Source organism: Sinocyclocheilus anshuiensis, unplaced genomic scaffold (genome assembly GCF_001515605.1).
Source record: "Sinocyclocheilus anshuiensis isolate Anshui unplaced genomic scaffold, SAMN03320099.WGS_v1.1 scaffold2166, whole genome shotgun sequence".
In the NCBI taxonomy this organism is placed as follows: Eukaryota; Metazoa; Chordata; class Actinopteri; order Cypriniformes; family Cyprinidae; genus Sinocyclocheilus; species Sinocyclocheilus anshuiensis.
The window spans coordinates 310465-327231 of record NW_015557079.1 but is presented as its reverse complement, the minus strand read 5'-3'; the positions used below and the strand labels follow the sequence as shown (position 1 = coordinate 327231).

General features: G+C 36.3%; 3 protein-coding genes across 6 annotated transcripts in view; 1 reads left to right on the top strand and 2 right to left on the bottom strand.

Annotated features, from left to right (window-relative positions):
- Positions 1-2456, bottom strand: part of mcoln1a (mucolipin TRP cation channel 1a) — a 17045-nt gene extending 14589 nt beyond the window's left edge. The window contains exon 1 of the mRNA XM_016471621.1: positions 2206-2456. Within this exon, the coding sequence (XP_016327107.1) occupies positions 2206-2248 (43 nt within the window). The 5' untranslated portion in view covers positions 2249-2456. The remainder of the gene's footprint in view (positions 1-2205) is intronic.
- Positions 2457-3525: 1069 nt separating this feature from the next.
- On the bottom strand, positions 3526-5905 carry LOC107676838 (trafficking protein particle complex subunit 5-like). The gene is made up of 3 exons (XM_016471518.1): positions 5830-5905; positions 5213-5538; positions 3526-4485 (listed from the first exon to the last, which is right to left on the bottom strand). Exons 2-3 carry the CDS (start codon positions 5480-5482, stop codon positions 4189-4191), a joined length of 567 nt encoding a protein of 188 aa, XP_016327004.1. The 5' UTR covers positions 5483-5538; positions 5830-5905; the 3' UTR covers positions 3526-4188.
- A 199-nt stretch (positions 5906-6104) lies between these two features.
- On the top strand, positions 6105-12391 carry serhl (serine hydrolase like). 4 transcript variants are annotated; one of them, XM_016471519.1, is made up of 13 exons: positions 6105-6174; positions 6466-6552; positions 6710-6853; positions 6994-7107; positions 7702-7743; positions 8836-8855; positions 9208-9282; positions 9387-9496; positions 10939-11018; positions 11102-11136; positions 11435-11511; positions 11966-12047; positions 12138-12391. In XM_016471519.1, exons 2-13 carry the CDS (start codon positions 6489-6491, stop codon positions 12282-12284), a joined length of 990 nt encoding a protein of 329 aa, XP_016327005.1. In that variant the 5' UTR covers positions 6105-6174; positions 6466-6488; the 3' UTR covers positions 12285-12391. The 4 variants fall into 4 exon arrangements, with proteins under 4 accessions (XP_016327005.1, XP_016327006.1, XP_016327007.1 ...); XM_016471520.1 differs by having other exon boundaries at positions 6119-6207; XM_016471521.1 differs by having other exon boundaries at positions 6119-6211.
- Positions 12392-16767: the final 4376 nt, after the last annotated feature.

The window sequence follows — 16767 nt, the reverse complement described above, 5'->3', positions numbered from 1 at the left end:
TCCATGTCTGCAGTTATCTTTCACTAGTTGCATTCACTCATTTCCCAAAGTCATTTTGAATGTTGAATTTTCAATACAACTGAAATATTTGAGAGAACATCACATAAGCTAACTTCATATTCAATTGATGTTGATTTTCCTAAAATGTGTTTTTTTTTTTTTTAAATCAACATTATAGTGATTAGTGTTCCCTTTGGTTGGGCACTTGGAACTTCGTTTATGTTAATATAATTTTCTTCCTGTTAATGCAGCAATGCATCATGAAGTCAGAGTTATTTGATTTCAAGGGAAGAAAAGTATAATAAATAGGTTGCTTTTAGAAAGTGATCTATATTCTAATAAAAGCATTAGTGTATTTTTTGTGTGTGTGTTTTTTAATGAACTTTATCAAATTTCATTTTTCATAAATACCTTGAGATGCTTTTAATTGGGTTTATCCTTAAATAGTGTGTGGCAATATGCTAAAGTCACACACAGACTTAAACAATCCGCACGTGAATCACAACAATGGTAACAATTCAATTTCATTTATTTTCATTAATTGTAACAATAACCATTTTATTTGCTCTTTTTGTTGTGCTACTTCTGGCACAAGACAGCAAATAAAATTGGCAAATAAAATCAACAACTGTAAAACAAAGCAACTGCATAATTTATACTGCCGCAATGCACTCTGGGAGTCAGTGAGTAGCTATACTAAGTCATGAGTAAACCTAAATGAAAGGATCAAGTACCCCCTACAGTTCTTTTTTAGTTACTAGAACTCTCGTGTAAGTAAACTATACTAACTAAGCATTTGTCAGTACAACATACTATTCCTATTTCACTTTACTTAGTTTTTTCAAGGCAATCGGTTTGCATGCTTTTTTTAAGTAAGCCCAACTAATTAGATTTGACAGTGTAAAGATTATAATGGCTTTTTTTTTAATAACATTCTTTCACAACAAGACCACAACACTTTCACAATAAGACCAAAAAAAAGCAAGCAAATACGAGATTTTTTTTTTACCTTAATGTTTAGCTACTTAAAAACAGCCCAATTTACCATTATTAGTTTGGATATATAACTGTATTTTAGTCACAAACTTGAACTACTTTGAGACCATGAAATTGCAGTTGCCAGCCAATATTGTGGTGGGATTTTATAATTGAATACCATGAAAAATGTGCAACAGAATCAGAATGAACAACAATACTGTGGTGTTAAACATAGTTTAAAAACTATACACCTCCAATATACAACTTCAAAATATCTGAAACTGATTCACCGGCTCTTATTAAGCAGATCAGGTTTATATTCTCTACACATTCAGCGCTTTTATGGTCATTATAAACCAAGTGAAATGAAAAGCTGGCAAATGTAGTTATAATTTCCAGTAACGTTTATGACTCCATTAGCCCATTGTGGTGTTACTGTAGGAATAAGGTCAATGTGACACAAATGAGGAAGAAAATCCAAAAACAAGCGGAAAATAAATTACATACACAATCTATGTACTAACACAGCAGTCTCTCCAGCCTCTTGATGTAATACTGAATCATCCAAACCACAAAAGCTTTCAACAAAGTCAAACAGGGCTATTCGCAAACAGGACAAGCAAGGATGTAACCAAATATTTAGGACTGAGCGGACCAAAGGGAATTTAAAAGGGAATACTGATTAATGGTAGCTATGGCACTGAGCACAAGTGAAACATAAATGGTGACCACAGTGACCACAAGAATCTGCATTATGAACGACGGTTCACAAGCTTGCACAATGCTCAAAACTAAACATTTCTGTGAGCTCTGTTGAGGATGTAGGACAGGAAAGACAGTTTAAGACATGAATCATCATGATGGCACTTGCAACGTGCATACAAAAACAGCTATTTATTTACTTCCAGATCAATGAAATATTGCGAGACTAAAACTAAAAAAAGAACTTGGTCTGATCCAGAGCTCGTGACCAATAAACAGACTCAAATCTTTGACATTTGATATTGTTGTGCATCCTAACTCAGCACTTTTGTGCACTGCATATACGATACAAAATCACAATACGGAAAGTAAATGCACTATTTTGTAATCCATTCCATAAAAAAACAGGATTATATTTCCCCTTTTGCGGTCTAACACCCCATCGACGCACATAATTAACATTATAAACATTATAATCAGTATCTAGTTCATAATCGTCACATCGCAAGCGTTATGATCACTCACCGGAGGAAATATGATTGACTTTATTCGCGTCCACCTCGGCCATGTCAGCGGTTTAAAATCACGCGCAGAGGCTGTCGGCATTAAAATGCCAGTTTAATTCACAGCACAACGGGACCCGAGTCTGTTCAACGGGCTTGTTTTGGCCCTCTGTGGTTCATTGAAGGGTTCCTCTCCGGTTACCGCATGTTTACAACAAGCGTCCACTCGCGAGCAGCACAGGCAACTTCCGATGAGGTCACGTGACAAGACCGCATCATGTGACACGCTCTGAGGCTGCTGAGGTCATGGCGTGTGGTTACTGTAAACAGAGCTTGTTGTGTATTATTCACATTAAGTGATTTGTGATGCCGGAAAAGGGAGTTTTGTGTGTGTGTGTGTGTGTGTGTGTGGATGTATTCTCAATTCTACTTTGAAATAAATCAGATAATGTACCCTAATGTGCCATTTCATTTTCTCTATTTTAAAAATGACATTTCATTATCCTTTCTATATTAAAACACATATTAAGCTTTTATATTAAGTCTAATTTACAGATGTCTTATGTTTTATATGTTCTGTTTTTTCTTATATTTATTTAACTTTGTCACAAATGATACAAAAAAAAATCGTTGAACGTTTTTTTTTTTTTTTACTAACAGTAGGTCCTGTTAGTAGCAAGCAACAAAAGAGAAATAAAACGACTACTGCATTTAATATGATGTGCAAAACATGGTCATTTTGTCGACAATTTTCTAACTGTGGTGATTCAGTAATTAAGCTAAATAACAGTTTGGAACCATGCTAGATTTTTTAATATATACAGAATAATATTTTATTAATTATTTGTTTCTTGATTGGGTTTGACCCATATTGAGTGACTGTTAGGGGGAGAAAAAAATATAGCTTTATAACTCTGAATGTTTGACAGATTAATCTTACACCGTGTCAGTTGTCCGGTGTAGACGCGGTGTTATATTGTTCTGTTTTGTAGCTTGTTGTTCCCAGTGCTAAAGAATCAGAGTGTGAGGCTAAACATGCAACTTACTGGGAATAGTTTGTGATTTTTTACATGACAGCATTAACAGGAAATCAAGACACTAACGTCATGATTACGCTTAATTACACAGAACTGCTAAAGCCAGTTCCTGACAAAAGTTCCCAACCATTTACAAGTAATGCAATAAAACTGCTGTAACTGTCATTTAAAAAAAAAAAAACAATGAAGCGGACAAAATGTTACGTTACGTTAAGAGTATTAATAATCACTATTGTAACTACTGTACAACATTTACACAGAAAATATTAACATGTACATTTTTTAAGGAACAATATTTCCTCGTCTCTCCTTGCCGTTTACAGACTTTATTATATTGTGTGATTAAAAAAAGAAACAACATGAACAAATGAAACATATACAGATATAAGAAGTCCAAATATAATAATTCACACTGTAAATAAAACTTCTCTGCTACTTTTTATGAGCATATGCATCTCTGCTAGCACTAATTATTCTGACATATGTACAGTGCCTGCACAATTTTGAGCAACTAACAGTTAAATGGTGTTAACATTTTTTTCAATATCAGTGCAGTGATACTCAATTCCACTGAGATCCAAGCCTAAATTCAATACTGATTTAATTTACCATTTATTATAATTTATTAATGTCTTGTTATGGTACATTTGTAAAATGAACACCCAAAAATTATATCATCTTAAAGTTCTCTGAAAATAACCCCTCAATGCATTAGTGTATCAATAAAGACATAATTTTACACTGAACTGGACAAGTGAGGTGACTGTGTTGATGTGGCTTGTCCTCAGCAATATTCTGTAACATCATTAAAAGAAGAAGGACAGCTAGAGACAGTCTTGAAGTTATTCTGGATCTGTGCTAGATGCAGTGAATTTGTTAGCAAAGCTATAAAAATGAGTGGGGAAAAAAACAATGCTGAGACTCCAGACTCAAGGCTAAACTTGAAGCTTGATGTACTAAGCAATCTGCTATCTGCCATCAAGAGTTTTATCACGAGCAATGACTGCCTCATCAAACTTGATCATCAGTGTGGTTCCCTTATGCCAGTGGACAGTGACTTTGGCTGGGAAGCCACTGTGGGTTAGGATAGCCTCCACGATGCCACCAGTGAAGGCTGCACAGTTTAAGGTGCTATTTTCTTTAGGTACTGAAATGTAGGCATTGATCAAAGGCTCCTTTTCAATGATGTAGTATGTTTTGTCATCATCGTTGGCTTGCTCCAGTTTGTCAGCTTCCTTACCAAATAATGCTTTCCATACAATTACCTAGGAAGAAAGAAATAAAGAGTTAACACTATAGGCTATGTGAACTTTAAAGGAGTAGTTCAGCCAAAAATTAAAAAAGGCTGAAAATGTACTCACCCTCAGGCCATCCAAGACGTAGATAAGTTTGTTTTTTCATCAGAACAGATTTGGAGAAATTTAACTTTACATCTCTTGCTCAACAGTGGATCCTGTGCAGTGGATGGGTGCCGTCAGAATGAGTTCAAACAGCTATAAAGCTGATAAAAACGTCACAGTAATCGACAAATAATGACTCCAGTCCATCAGTTAAACAGTCTATAACAGTTCTCAACGAATATATTGGTGGATTTTGATATTTGAGGACAACAGGAGATAGACTTTTTTTCCACTGGAGGAAGCAATATTACGGATAATAGACTTCTATTTTGGCCAGAAGTGATGGTTAAGACTGCTTAATAATGGATTTGCTTCTTACAAACACACTTTCTTACAAACATAAGATGTTAACTGATGGACTGGAGTTCGGTGGATTACTTATGGATTATTATGATGTTCGTATCAGCTGTTTGGACTCTCATTCTGACGGCACCCATTCACTGCACAGGATCCATTGGTGAGCAAGTGACACTAACTTTCTCCAAATCTAAAAAAACAAACTCATCTTTGATTCAGCAGCTTTTCATTTTTAGGTGAACTGTTCCTGTAACCAAGAATGATCTACACTCTGCAAACAAATAAACAGCAATACCTTAATAAAGAGAAGTATGTTCAAAACTTTGGTCTCTCTTTTTCCGTTTTTCTCCCTCATCACAAGAACATCCAGAAGGCTGGCTCCAACCCCTTGACCCATGTCAGCCAGCCGGGCCTGGAGCTCCGACACCGAGTACACCCGGCTCTGGCAGTACTGCACCATCTCCGAGAAGAGCAGCGCGAACGCACTCACGCTCACCTCGGTCTTGGGACGCGTGAGCGAGCGCTCGAGGATCGCGGATTTGCCTCGCGTGAAGCGGACCTCCATTGCGTCCACACCGAAACTGAATCACAATCTGAATCAAAGAATGAAGTGCCTGAGTCCTGCAATATAAACAGCTTTGAGTTATAAACCAGCATATTATAATTTGCAGATAAATATTTACGAATGCATACATGTATCAATTGTCCTCATAATTCATTGATTTGGCATTCAATGTAGGTCTCATGGCTACATGGCTTATCATGTAACGTTAGGTCTCTGATTACATTATGGGGTTTCCTGATTAAAAAGGGACTGAATAATACGCCGAACGAGCCACCTTGTACAGAAACTAGGAAATTATAAAGCAGGCATCACAATCAAATCATATTTCACTGTGTATTGGCGTTCACCTGGTGTTTTGGGTTTCAGATCCGGATGCGTGAAGCCACGATTAGTGCAAACGCCTGCTGTTCTCTTGTGACCGGATATTTTCAATATAAAAGTAGGATGGGACACAGTAATGGTAAATTAAGCACAGTATTGGAGTGGAGTGGAGTTTTGTAGTGTATCAAATTTACAGTTTTAATAATGATTTTTTTTTAGTGTTTGTTTTATTTATTTCCGAGATGCATTTTTCGGGAAATTAACATTCAGCGGCAACGACTTTTATTTTAAAATCATTTAAAATTCACTGGATAGGCTGCGCTTTGCTCACAATGCGAGATGTGCTTGTAAATAGTCAACTTGAAGAGCAGGTGATATATATATATATATATATATCCCTCGACGTAAGTTTAACGTATCAACATGTATTTTATATAGACGGATTTCCTTATAATGTTCCAGGACTGTTTAGGAGCATAACAGCTTCTGAATTCATATTCTAAATGATTCTAGTTGCATGTCTGTTCTGCATCTGTGAAGTTAGTCAGCAAACTTTTCTGTTTGCATGTCATGATCAAATGAATAAGGTGTAAGTTAGGGTACCCTCCAAAATGTACAAATATCTTTTTCAATTAAACATAAGTTTGTTTGTTCTTGTAAAGGGGGTTGAACTGCACTGCAAGGTATGAGAATGCTGCCTGCCTTCACGAGCCTCAGACACTTTGCCACAAACACGATGAGGAGAGCAGGTAAGAAACAGCCTTTTTTATTGAAATTATTGCTGGATAACATTCATCATCAAAATAAGCCTTTAATTACATGTAGGCAGCACTGTTCACTAGTTTTCATATTTTATAGAATATACATGGTTATGAATTTTATTATGACTCTTCTGTATTTTAACAGTGTCTGAGTTCAGAATGACTGTCCCATGGGGAGAGATGAGAGGTCAGGTTTGGGGTCCTTCTAATGGCCGTCCAGTGCTGTGCTTGCACGGCTGGGCTGACAACTGTGGGACGTTCAATACCCTGATTCCGTTGCTTCCTAAAGGTATGGCGTTTCCGAGTCCAGAGAATTTATTAACATTATGAAGGTCCACATGGATCAATTCATTCTTACATACCTCATCTACAAACATCAATGAAGTGAAACTAGTTCCTGTTCTCTGTTTTTCTCCACATCTCTTCCAGACTGGAGATTCGTAGCCATTGACTTTCCAGGTCACGGTCTCTCGTCTCATAGGCCTGATGGATGCTTTTATACCTTCCCTTTGTACGTGGCAGATGTGCGCCGAGTTGTAGAAGGTTTGAAGCAACTCGGCCTTTGTTACAACCAAAAAAAGTTCTTCATCATTCTTGAAACTAGATTGATGTACATGAGAAAGTGACAAAAGTGAAAGTGAAGTGACATGTGGCCAAGTATGGACGCCCGGGGAGCAGTTGGGGGTTCGGTGCCTTGCTCAAGGGCACCTCAGTCGTGGTATTGAAGGTGGGAGAGAGCGCTGTACATTCACTCCCCCCACCTACAATCCCTGCCGGTACGAGACTCGAACCCTAACCATTAGGCCACGACTTCCCACTATATAAACTAGATTATATGCTAAACTAGTTAGCAACACTAATTAATTTAGTTAAATTTTAGTGCATTTTGGCAATTTGATTTAATTGTTTTATGCCTAAGCAAGTAAAAAAACAACAAAAAAACAAGAGGAAAATATCTGCTACTGTGGAAAGACCAAAAAATAGGCCTACTTATATTCAAGACAAAATCTATGAAAACAAGCCTTAATAGTTATGCTGTGTTGCTTAAAATGTATCTTGTCTTAAGAATTTTTTTTTTAAATTAATTTAAAACATAAGGAATGTCTATATTTGTATTTTTTCTGCATTTATTTGCAGCTCTTCAGTGGAAGCGATTCTCTATCATTGGACATAGTATGGGTGAGTCCGCTTTCTTCCTGCTGTCTTCATTCACTGACAGGTCAAAGTTCTCTTTTGTGTGTGAAAGGTCAGAGGATCTATGTAAACTGTAAGTTAACTGATGATAAATCCTATTATTGTGAAGCTGTGTTACTGTAGTGCTCTGTAAATCCCTTGTTTTTTGTTTCTTTTGTACTTTCCTTCTATGACATAAATATATGTTAGCAGATCAGTAAGAGGGCATTAGAAGGACACTATGGGAAACCTGACTTCGTAACGCTCTACTATATATAGCATCACCACTTCTCTAAATGTCACCCTTATTCACGACCAGATGATGATCCAGTTTGTTGAGTACCTGCAGTATTGTTTTCCAGGATTTGAGGAGCTTAAATTAATTAAAATATATTTTAAAGGGGTCATATGATGCTATTTTAAAGATCATTATTTTGTGTATTTGGTGTAACAGAATATGTTGACATGCTTTAATGTTCAAAAAACACATTATTTTTCAAATACTGTACATTATTGTAGGTCCTCTGTGCCCCGCCTCTCTCAAACACGTTGTTTTCAACAAAGCCACCTCCTTTGACAAGCGCAGTCTGCTCTGATTGGCCAGCTGACCCAGTGCATTGTGACACCAAGAGCTTGTAACACTCCAAAGAGAAAGGAAAACTTGAAATCGCATCATATGACCCCTTTAAGATCAAAGCTTTTAAGATTCCGCAGTAGGAAATAAGTGTGTGTGTGTGTGTGTGTGTGTGTGTGTGTTTTGAGTCATAACTTTTAATAATTTAAAGGTATTTAGTTGTGGGTAAAGATATAGGAAAACAGAGACATGAACGCATTAACAGTACCTTGCACAAATCTATAAACAAAATTAAATGTATGTCTTGAAATAACATAAAATAACTTCAACATAATAATAATAATAACTATTATTAGTAATTTAATAATAATGATAGTTACTGGATAACACTGGAATTTATGTGAAATTACGATAAAAATAACTTTCACAAATAAGTAACAAATATTCATGACGTTCAAATGAGCAGAAGCTGTTTTTGAACTGGGTTAATTATTTGGGATTATTATTTGATGTTTCTTTAACAGGTGGGAATGTGGCAGGAATAGTGAGTATCTGCCATAATTTCTTTCATATTTCTGTAAATGTTGTAGTTGTTTAGTACAGTGTTTCTCAACTGGATTTGCTTCATGACCCAGATTTGACATGAAGGGACAACCTATCACAGTACTAAAAGGATGCAGTGTAAACAAAAGTGTCTTTAAATGATTTAATATTAGTGAGCTGTAAAGGTCCAACAGTTTGCAACATGATTAACTTTTTGCTATCTTCCTGTGCCTAGCATTGTTTTTATCTGCTGTCCTTGAATGGATACTTTTTTTGGTTTTGCAACAACTGAGAAGCAATGTTTTGTGTTGTGTACATGTAGCGTGTGATAACAGCTCCTTCTGATTTTCCAGTTTAGTGCCTTGTACCCAGAGATGGTTGATGCCGTAGTTCTCCTGGATACATATGGATTCCTCCCAACACAAGTGGTAACAATAAATGGAGCATTTAGCTGTAAATCATACAGAAGACTTCTTATTCAACATGCATGCGTCAATGATAACAACATACATGTTTATTTGCCCTTTCTTAGACAGACATGTTTAAGAACGTGAGGAAAGGGATAAATGATCAAATCCAGTATGACAACAAGACGGAGGAGAGGAAAGAGAGGGTCTACACATATGAGAAAGTCAAAGAAAGGTGAAGAATGCCTGATGTTTACTTACAAACAAACATGTATAGCACATGAGTGTTCTTGATTTTTTTTTTTTGTTCTGTATTCTGTTGAGTTTTAACCACGTTCTTTCCCACAATTTTAAGGTCTGACTTCTGAAAATAGAGAGTTGATGCAGTGCGATTCAGGCAGATGAAGTCTTCCAGTAAAATTGTAATTGTATAATTTATACCTTTTGTCTTTAAATACGTTATAATTTTACTTGGGGTAAGCGATTTTTCAAAAACGCTTTAGAAAACTGATTCGGGCCGAATAGCAAAACAAACTTGTAGCCAATCAGCAGTAAGGGGCGTGCCTACTCATGATGTGGAGGAGAGAGCGTTCAGTCCAAGCCGAGCGACAGAAAGATAGATAGAGATGGCGGATAAAAAACAAAAGAGGAAAACGTCTGCGGAACAAACGAAGGCTTAAGGCAATAAGGCAAGAAGTAGGACCTGTGTAAATATCGGATCAGCTTTCCAGCGCTGGAGAGAACTCAAAGAGCGGAAGGCCTGCGATCGGACGCCGAGGTTGCTTTGTTTCTTCTCGACAGGTGAGTAACACAGTGTCTGCGCCGCAACAGCTAAAGTCTGTCTAGTACACTGGACGGGACAAAGCGACCATTGAAAATCATTTGAAATTTGTGTCAATGCATCTTAAATAGAACGCAGCAGCAGTTTTCTGTCGGGGATTTGTCGTGTTGTGCCGCACCGCATCCAGTGTAGACCATAGATATGTGTATATATATCTATGGTGTAGACAGCATCACTGATGTGGTTTAGCGCAGCTCGTCAGTGAACAATGGCTCTGTGTAGTTAATGCTGCTCAATGTGAAAGCACGCAGGTGATGGAGATTTACCGCTGATTACATAGCCGGCTTTACTGATAAGATGCGCGTTAAATATCGCATGCGATTAATCGTGCAGCCCTAGTGATTTCAAATGTCAACATTAGGTACCAGAAATCGCTTACCCCACCTTTAAAGACTTCATCTGCCTGCATCTCACTGCATGATTAAATTAATTTACAATTCTTATTTTTTTTTATTGAATATTGCTGTTTATTATCAATGATTATAAAAATGGATAAAATCAAGTCACAATAGGGAAGAAAGGGTAATTGCATTTCTCTTTAACAACATTTTTGACATTTTTAAGTTTTGATTTATCATTTGTCCACCTTATATTGATTGCAAAGTTGAATTTTCAGCATCATTACTCCAGTTTTCAGTGTCACATGATCCTTCAGAAATCATTCTAATATGCCGATTTAATGCTCAAGAAACATAGCTTATTGTTATATATGTTGAAAACAGTTGTGCTGCTTAATATTTTTCTGTAAATCATGATATTTTTTTTTCAGGATTATTTGATGAATAAAAAAAATCACATTTATTATTATTATTATTATTATTATTATCCTCTTTCAGGTTGAAGGCTGCAAACCCGTCCCTTTCCGATCAGTCTGCAGACATTCTGTTAGAGCGAGCAGTCAGAGAAGTTGAGGGAGGTAAGACATACAGCAATTGCACACTTATTCTGTGGACCCAGATTTTCTCACTTTTTCTCTAAATTACTTCCTTTCTCTTGAAGGATTTGTATTCACCAGAGATTTCAGGATCAACCTGGTGAGCCATTTCAGTATATTTATTCAGAACTTTACATTCTAGTTTATTCACGATAACAATATTTCAGATTTAGTATGACTGTTTGACCCATATTCATCTGTGACAGATCTTCCAAAAACTCATATTATCATATACAGTGGTTTATTCCTTTTTTTGATATGGTTTCTGCTATACAAATGTATTGTGTTTAGGAAGGAATGTATAAAAACACACTATACACATCATGATAAATGTTCGTTCCTTCATATTTAAATCTCTCTCTTTTTTTGCCAACTGGTGATATTTGGTTTTGTTTCAGAAAAACATTGTGAATAATAATATGGAACAATGCCTCCACATGATGTCACTAGTTAAAGCCCCAGTGATGATACTGCTGTGAGTTCACACAGACACAGTTTTTCAGTTTTCATAATGTTCAGGAGAAGCACTGTGCACATTTAAGCACAATGCTGAAAATTAGAGATGCACCATTATTAAAAGGCAGATATTAAATCCTCTGAGATTGTCTAAATAGTTTCAAAATAAAAAAACTGAAAGTTGAAAATTAGTCATTTTAAATGCTAAAAGTCAGTTTAGGTATCATAACCTTACAATGTACAGTATGAAAAATATACTGGCCTACAAAAGCATTAAGTCAAATTTTAAATGCCTGAATGTCACTGTATTAGAAAATAAGATATGTATATATAAACCAAGTGGCATCTCGGTACAAATTTTTACTACTGTTATAAACCCATCATATTATTATCCATACTCTATCAGACTGCTTTTGTGTCCTGTGACATACGTTGCCTCACTGTTTCAAAATCAAAAATGTGTCTTTCTTCAGGGCAAAAGATGGCCTGTTCAAAACCTTTATTCTACCTGATGGTTATGTTGATATGATTCTGAAGAGCTGGACTGATCAAAAAGTGAGATGTGCGCACATACTCCCAAATATAAGTGCAAAATGTCTGTCTGGAATGGTATTATCTAGAAATATCTTTCTCACTCTTCTGCAGGCCACCATTGTTGATGTAGAAGGGGATCATCATATTCACCTCAACAAACCTGAGTCCGTGGCCTCCATAATCACTGATTTTCTTCAGTCACACAGTCCTGACAAAACAGAGAGTGAATCTAACAATAACCAGTCTTCCAAATTATAGCACACACATGCTGATTCAAAAAATGAAGTAGTCTGTACTGATTCAAGATACTCATATCATTCACCAGTTCTTGATAATGTGATACTTTAAGCATCACAAACCAATTTTTTTTTTTATTTCCAAAAGGTGTTTTATTAGAAAACGTTCAGAACATTTGTCTTCCATTTTTAGAGGTTTAGTCCCTGCTGTTGGAAATCTCTGTCATAGAGGACACAGGACCTAGGGTGACCATACGGGCCATTTTTACGGGACGCGCCCTTGCCAGGATTTCTATATTGCCTAAAATATCCAGGTTTTGGCTGTTAGCACTGTGCAGATCGATCGTTGTATGACATTATTTCACGAGAGCTATAAGCTTATGCTTTCAAATCGCTCTCGCGGTACTTTGGTGTCATACAATGATCGGTGCGCAACTTCAAGTCGAATGAACGAACAAACAAACACGTGCGCGTATTTACATCGCTTTGATCGCTCTCACCTTCTTGCGCGATGCGCCACAATTGGTCGATTATGTACAATACCTGCATGTTATTAGGTCAAGCTACTTTGGATGTTTTAGGCAATATAAAAATCCTGGCCAGGACGTGTCCCGTATAAATGGCACATATGGCCACCCTATACAGTGGACCATGTTATATTGGCAAAATACAAATGCTGCTGACAAACATTGATTATAGTGTTGGAAAAAAAAATCGGTTTAGTGCTGAGTCACTTTATGCATTACCAGATTGAATCTGCTCAAAGAGAAGCTGGCTATATGTGATGCACATAAAAGGTTTTTGGAAACGTCTGTTAATGTTAAGTATTAACTAAAACATCTGTTCATTTTTACTTTTGTTGTGATGAAGAAAAACTAAAGATTAAAGTATATAATAAAATTTGTGTCATTTGACTTTTTTTTGTTTTTTTTTTCAAATATTGGGGCAAATAATAGATCTGTAACTATAAATTCCAAAGCTACAGTGGCCAAAAAAGTATTTAGACAATTAAATCAGGTTTTAAAAGGAATTAATGTACAGTTCAAACTTTTATGGTCGTTAAGAATTTATGTTTTTGAAAGGTGCTTTTATGCATATAGTAATAAAAACAGTAATCACAGTATTAAAACAATAATATTGGGAAATATTACTACAATTTAAATGAACTCCTTTCTGTATTTTATGATATTTTAAAATGATGGCAAAGCTGAATTTTCAGCATCATTACTCCAGTCTTCAGTATCAAATGATCCTTCACAAATCATTCTGATATGCTCATTTGCTGCTCAAGATACATTATTATCAATGCTGAAAAGAGTTGCACTTTCTTCAGAATTGTTCGATGAAGAGAAAGTACAAAAGAACAGCATTCATTTAAAATCTTTTGTAACATTATAAATGCTTTGGCTGTCACTCTTGACCAATTTAATGCATCCTTGCTGTATTAATTAGTTTTATTTTTTATTTTTAAACCTACTGACCCCTGAACTACTATATCTATATATATTGTGTGCTGTACTGTGTGTGTTTGCATCGCTGTATTTGTGAATGTGCAGATTGCTGTGAATATGTGTCTGTGTGTTTGATTTCCTTCAGGCTTTGCTGAAAGCTGCACATCTTGCATTTGTCCTGCGCTCATATGTAGGTCAGTGCTGCTCAGTTTTGCCTGACATTTGAGACTATCAATAGCATGATACTCTAAAGACCAACAACCGTGTAATGGGAGCTATTGTGATGAGATTGTATTTGTGTGTGCTTGTGTTTATAAATATGCTTTATGTATATTCAGTCAAGCATTGCTCACCTCAAGCTAGTATAAGAGTCATGTAGCAGCTCCCAAGTTTGTTTGTGTGTGTGTGTGTGTGTGTGTGTGTGTGTGTGCATGTTTATGTGGTTTATGAGGACACAAATTTGTTTTCTGTAAGGGGTAGGTGTAGGGTTGGTGTAGGGCAAAATAAAATACAGTTTGTACAGTATAAAAACCATTACACCTATGGAGAATCCCCATAAACACCCCCCAAAAAAAAATATGTGTGCAAGAAAGATTGCTTTGGGAAGATTATTCTGGGAAGTGCCATTTATGTTAAAGGAATGAAATTCTGTGATCATATACCCTCAAATCTGTTTGATTTCCTTTCTTTCATACACCACAAAAAAAAGATTTTAAAGAGATAGTTCATCCAAATTTTGTGCTGAACACAAAAGAAGATATTTTGAAGAATGTTGATGACCAAACAGTTTTGGTTCCCATTGACTTACAAAGTTTGTTTTTTTTAAATGATGGACGTCAATGGGAACGGAAACTTAGTTACCAAAATTCTTCAAAATATCTTCTTCTGTGTTTCCATAAAATGAATATGAATAGTCTCATTACAGATAATGACATGCCAAATTTGATAATACATATGTTGTAAAATGAGATTTAAAAGCTATGTGAGTATATGAACCATTTTTATGATCCTTTTTGTTATATTTACTGCTTCAATGTTCTAGGTCACTATTCATTATGCAAAAGAACAGCATGAACATTCTGTTAAATTTCTTCTGTGTTCCACAGAAGAAAGTAAGTCATACAGGTTTAAAACATAATGACAGAACTGTGAACTATCCTTGATGTGTGCGTTGCTGTAGGTTATTTGAACCTTTTGGGGATGTGAAAACATTTATACAAAATAACATTCCTCCTAAAAACTCCCTCTAATTTCCAATGACAATTGCCATGTTCCAGTTTAACATGAAATTATTAGGAATGTGAGAGCAAGACTGAGAAGAAAGGGTTACAAAAAATTACGTAACTTCTGCTCTGACCCTTTCCTCGTCAGAGATGTCTCCATGGTTACCCCCCTCCCAACTGGAATGGGATGGTACAGCTTTGACAAGGAGAGCACGAAAGCAAGGGTGTGAGAAAAGCCCTCATTCCATAGCATTGAATAAAATAAAATGTCTTTGTCCACATAGTTTCACCAGCGGCTTCGTTGTTCAGCATTTTAATTAGACTATTCTATCTCCTCAGCCTGGGTTTGAGACTTTAAACCCAAAACTACAGCGCCAGTTCAAAGACAATCAAGGAAAGACTGCAGGTATGTAGAGACACATGATACATATGTGCATGTGTGGAAGTGATGTTTAATGGCATGCTGGAGAAGTATGATTCATTTTTAGTGTATTTCATCTTCATTGTACTTCATTGACAGAATGCTGCACTGTTAAGTATGAGTGACAGTACGGTCATATTTTGATATGGATCATGCAGCATTTTATGTACTGCAGTGCACAGGTGCGTTCTCATTTAGAGAATAATACAACTGTCTCTCTGTTCCTCTCTTTCTGTACTTTTGAGATAACACAATGCCCTGGATGTTTCTGGACTGGTTCGTCCCCGTCTATCTGCTGGTCTCGGTCCTGGTCCTGGCTGGTTTCGGAGCGTGTCTGTATTTTCTGGAGCCGGGTCTTCAGGATGCCCACAAGTGGAGGAACAAGTCACTGAGGCACCAGCCGCTGGCTCCCATAAGGCAAACACACTGTAGAGATGACGACAGCAACGCCTTGTTATGATGGGACATGTGGGGACGCTGCAATGAGACATTTGTGTCAAATCATATATTGATGCCACTTTATCAAAATCCATTGTCTTTTAACAGGGTTTCTGTAGTTATATACAATGATCTGCAATTGGATTACAAGACAAAACAGCATAATACACTGCAGAACTCAATTCATTTATACTTACAAAGATTATTATTTGCATTACATTTTGTAATCTCAACATAATTGGATGTATTCCCTGTACTATTTCAAGGCTAACTATGAAAACTGCCTTTACTGTAGTGGTTCACAACTAGGGGTCCAGAATCCACTAGGGGACTTAAAATTACCGGTACTTAAATTAATATATTATTATCAACACAATTAAAGGGATAGTTCACCCAAAAATGAAAATTCTGTCATCAATTACTCACCCTCATGTCGTTCCAAACCCGTAAGTTTTTGTACGCAAAGAAAACAAAAATAACGACTTTATTCAACAATTCGTCTCCTCCGCATCACCCTATAGCTCCATTTTGGAGAGTATCCACTGAACGCAAACGGCGTATGTGGTGTACGCCGTGTGGTGCGGCTGACACGGAACAGCATACGCCGTTAGAGTTTAGTGGATACACTCCAAAATGGAGCTATAGGGTGATGCGGAGGAGACGAATTGTTGAATAAAGTCGTTATTTTTTTTTCTTTGCGTACAAAAAGTATTCTCATAGTTTTGTAAAATTAGGGTTGAACCGGGTCATGGAGCTCTCAGAATTCATCAAAAATATCTTAAATTGTGTTCCGAAGACGAACGGAGGTCTTACGGGTTTGGACTGACATGAGGGTGAGCAATTGATGACAGATTTTTCATTTTTGGGTGAACTATCCCTTTAATAGTGATGCATTAAAATAACATTGAATTATTCAATTATTACAAATAAAGTATTAATTTAACAAAAAAAGTATTAATATCAATCTAACTT

Coding starts and splice junctions, on each gene's coding strand:
- LOC107676838 (XM_016471518.1), bottom strand. CDS start 5,482: ATGGAGGTCCGCTTCACGCGAGGCAAATCCGCGATCCTCGAGCGCTCG. Junction 4,486..5,212: donor ACATACTTCTCTTTATTAAG/GTATTGCTGTTT, acceptor CTTTCTTCCTAG/GTAATTGTATGGAAAGCATT.
- serhl (XM_016471519.1), top strand. CDS start 6,489: ATGAGAATGCTGCCTGCCTTCACGAGCCTCAGACACTTTGCCACAAAC. Junction 6,553..6,709: donor AAACACGATGAGGAGAGCAG/GTAAGAAACAGC, acceptor GTATTTTAACAG/TGTCTGAGTTCAGAATGACT. Junction 7,108..7,701: donor TGTGCGCCGAGTTGTAGAAG/GTTTGAAGCAAC, acceptor ATTTATTTGCAG/CTCTTCAGTGGAAGCGATTC.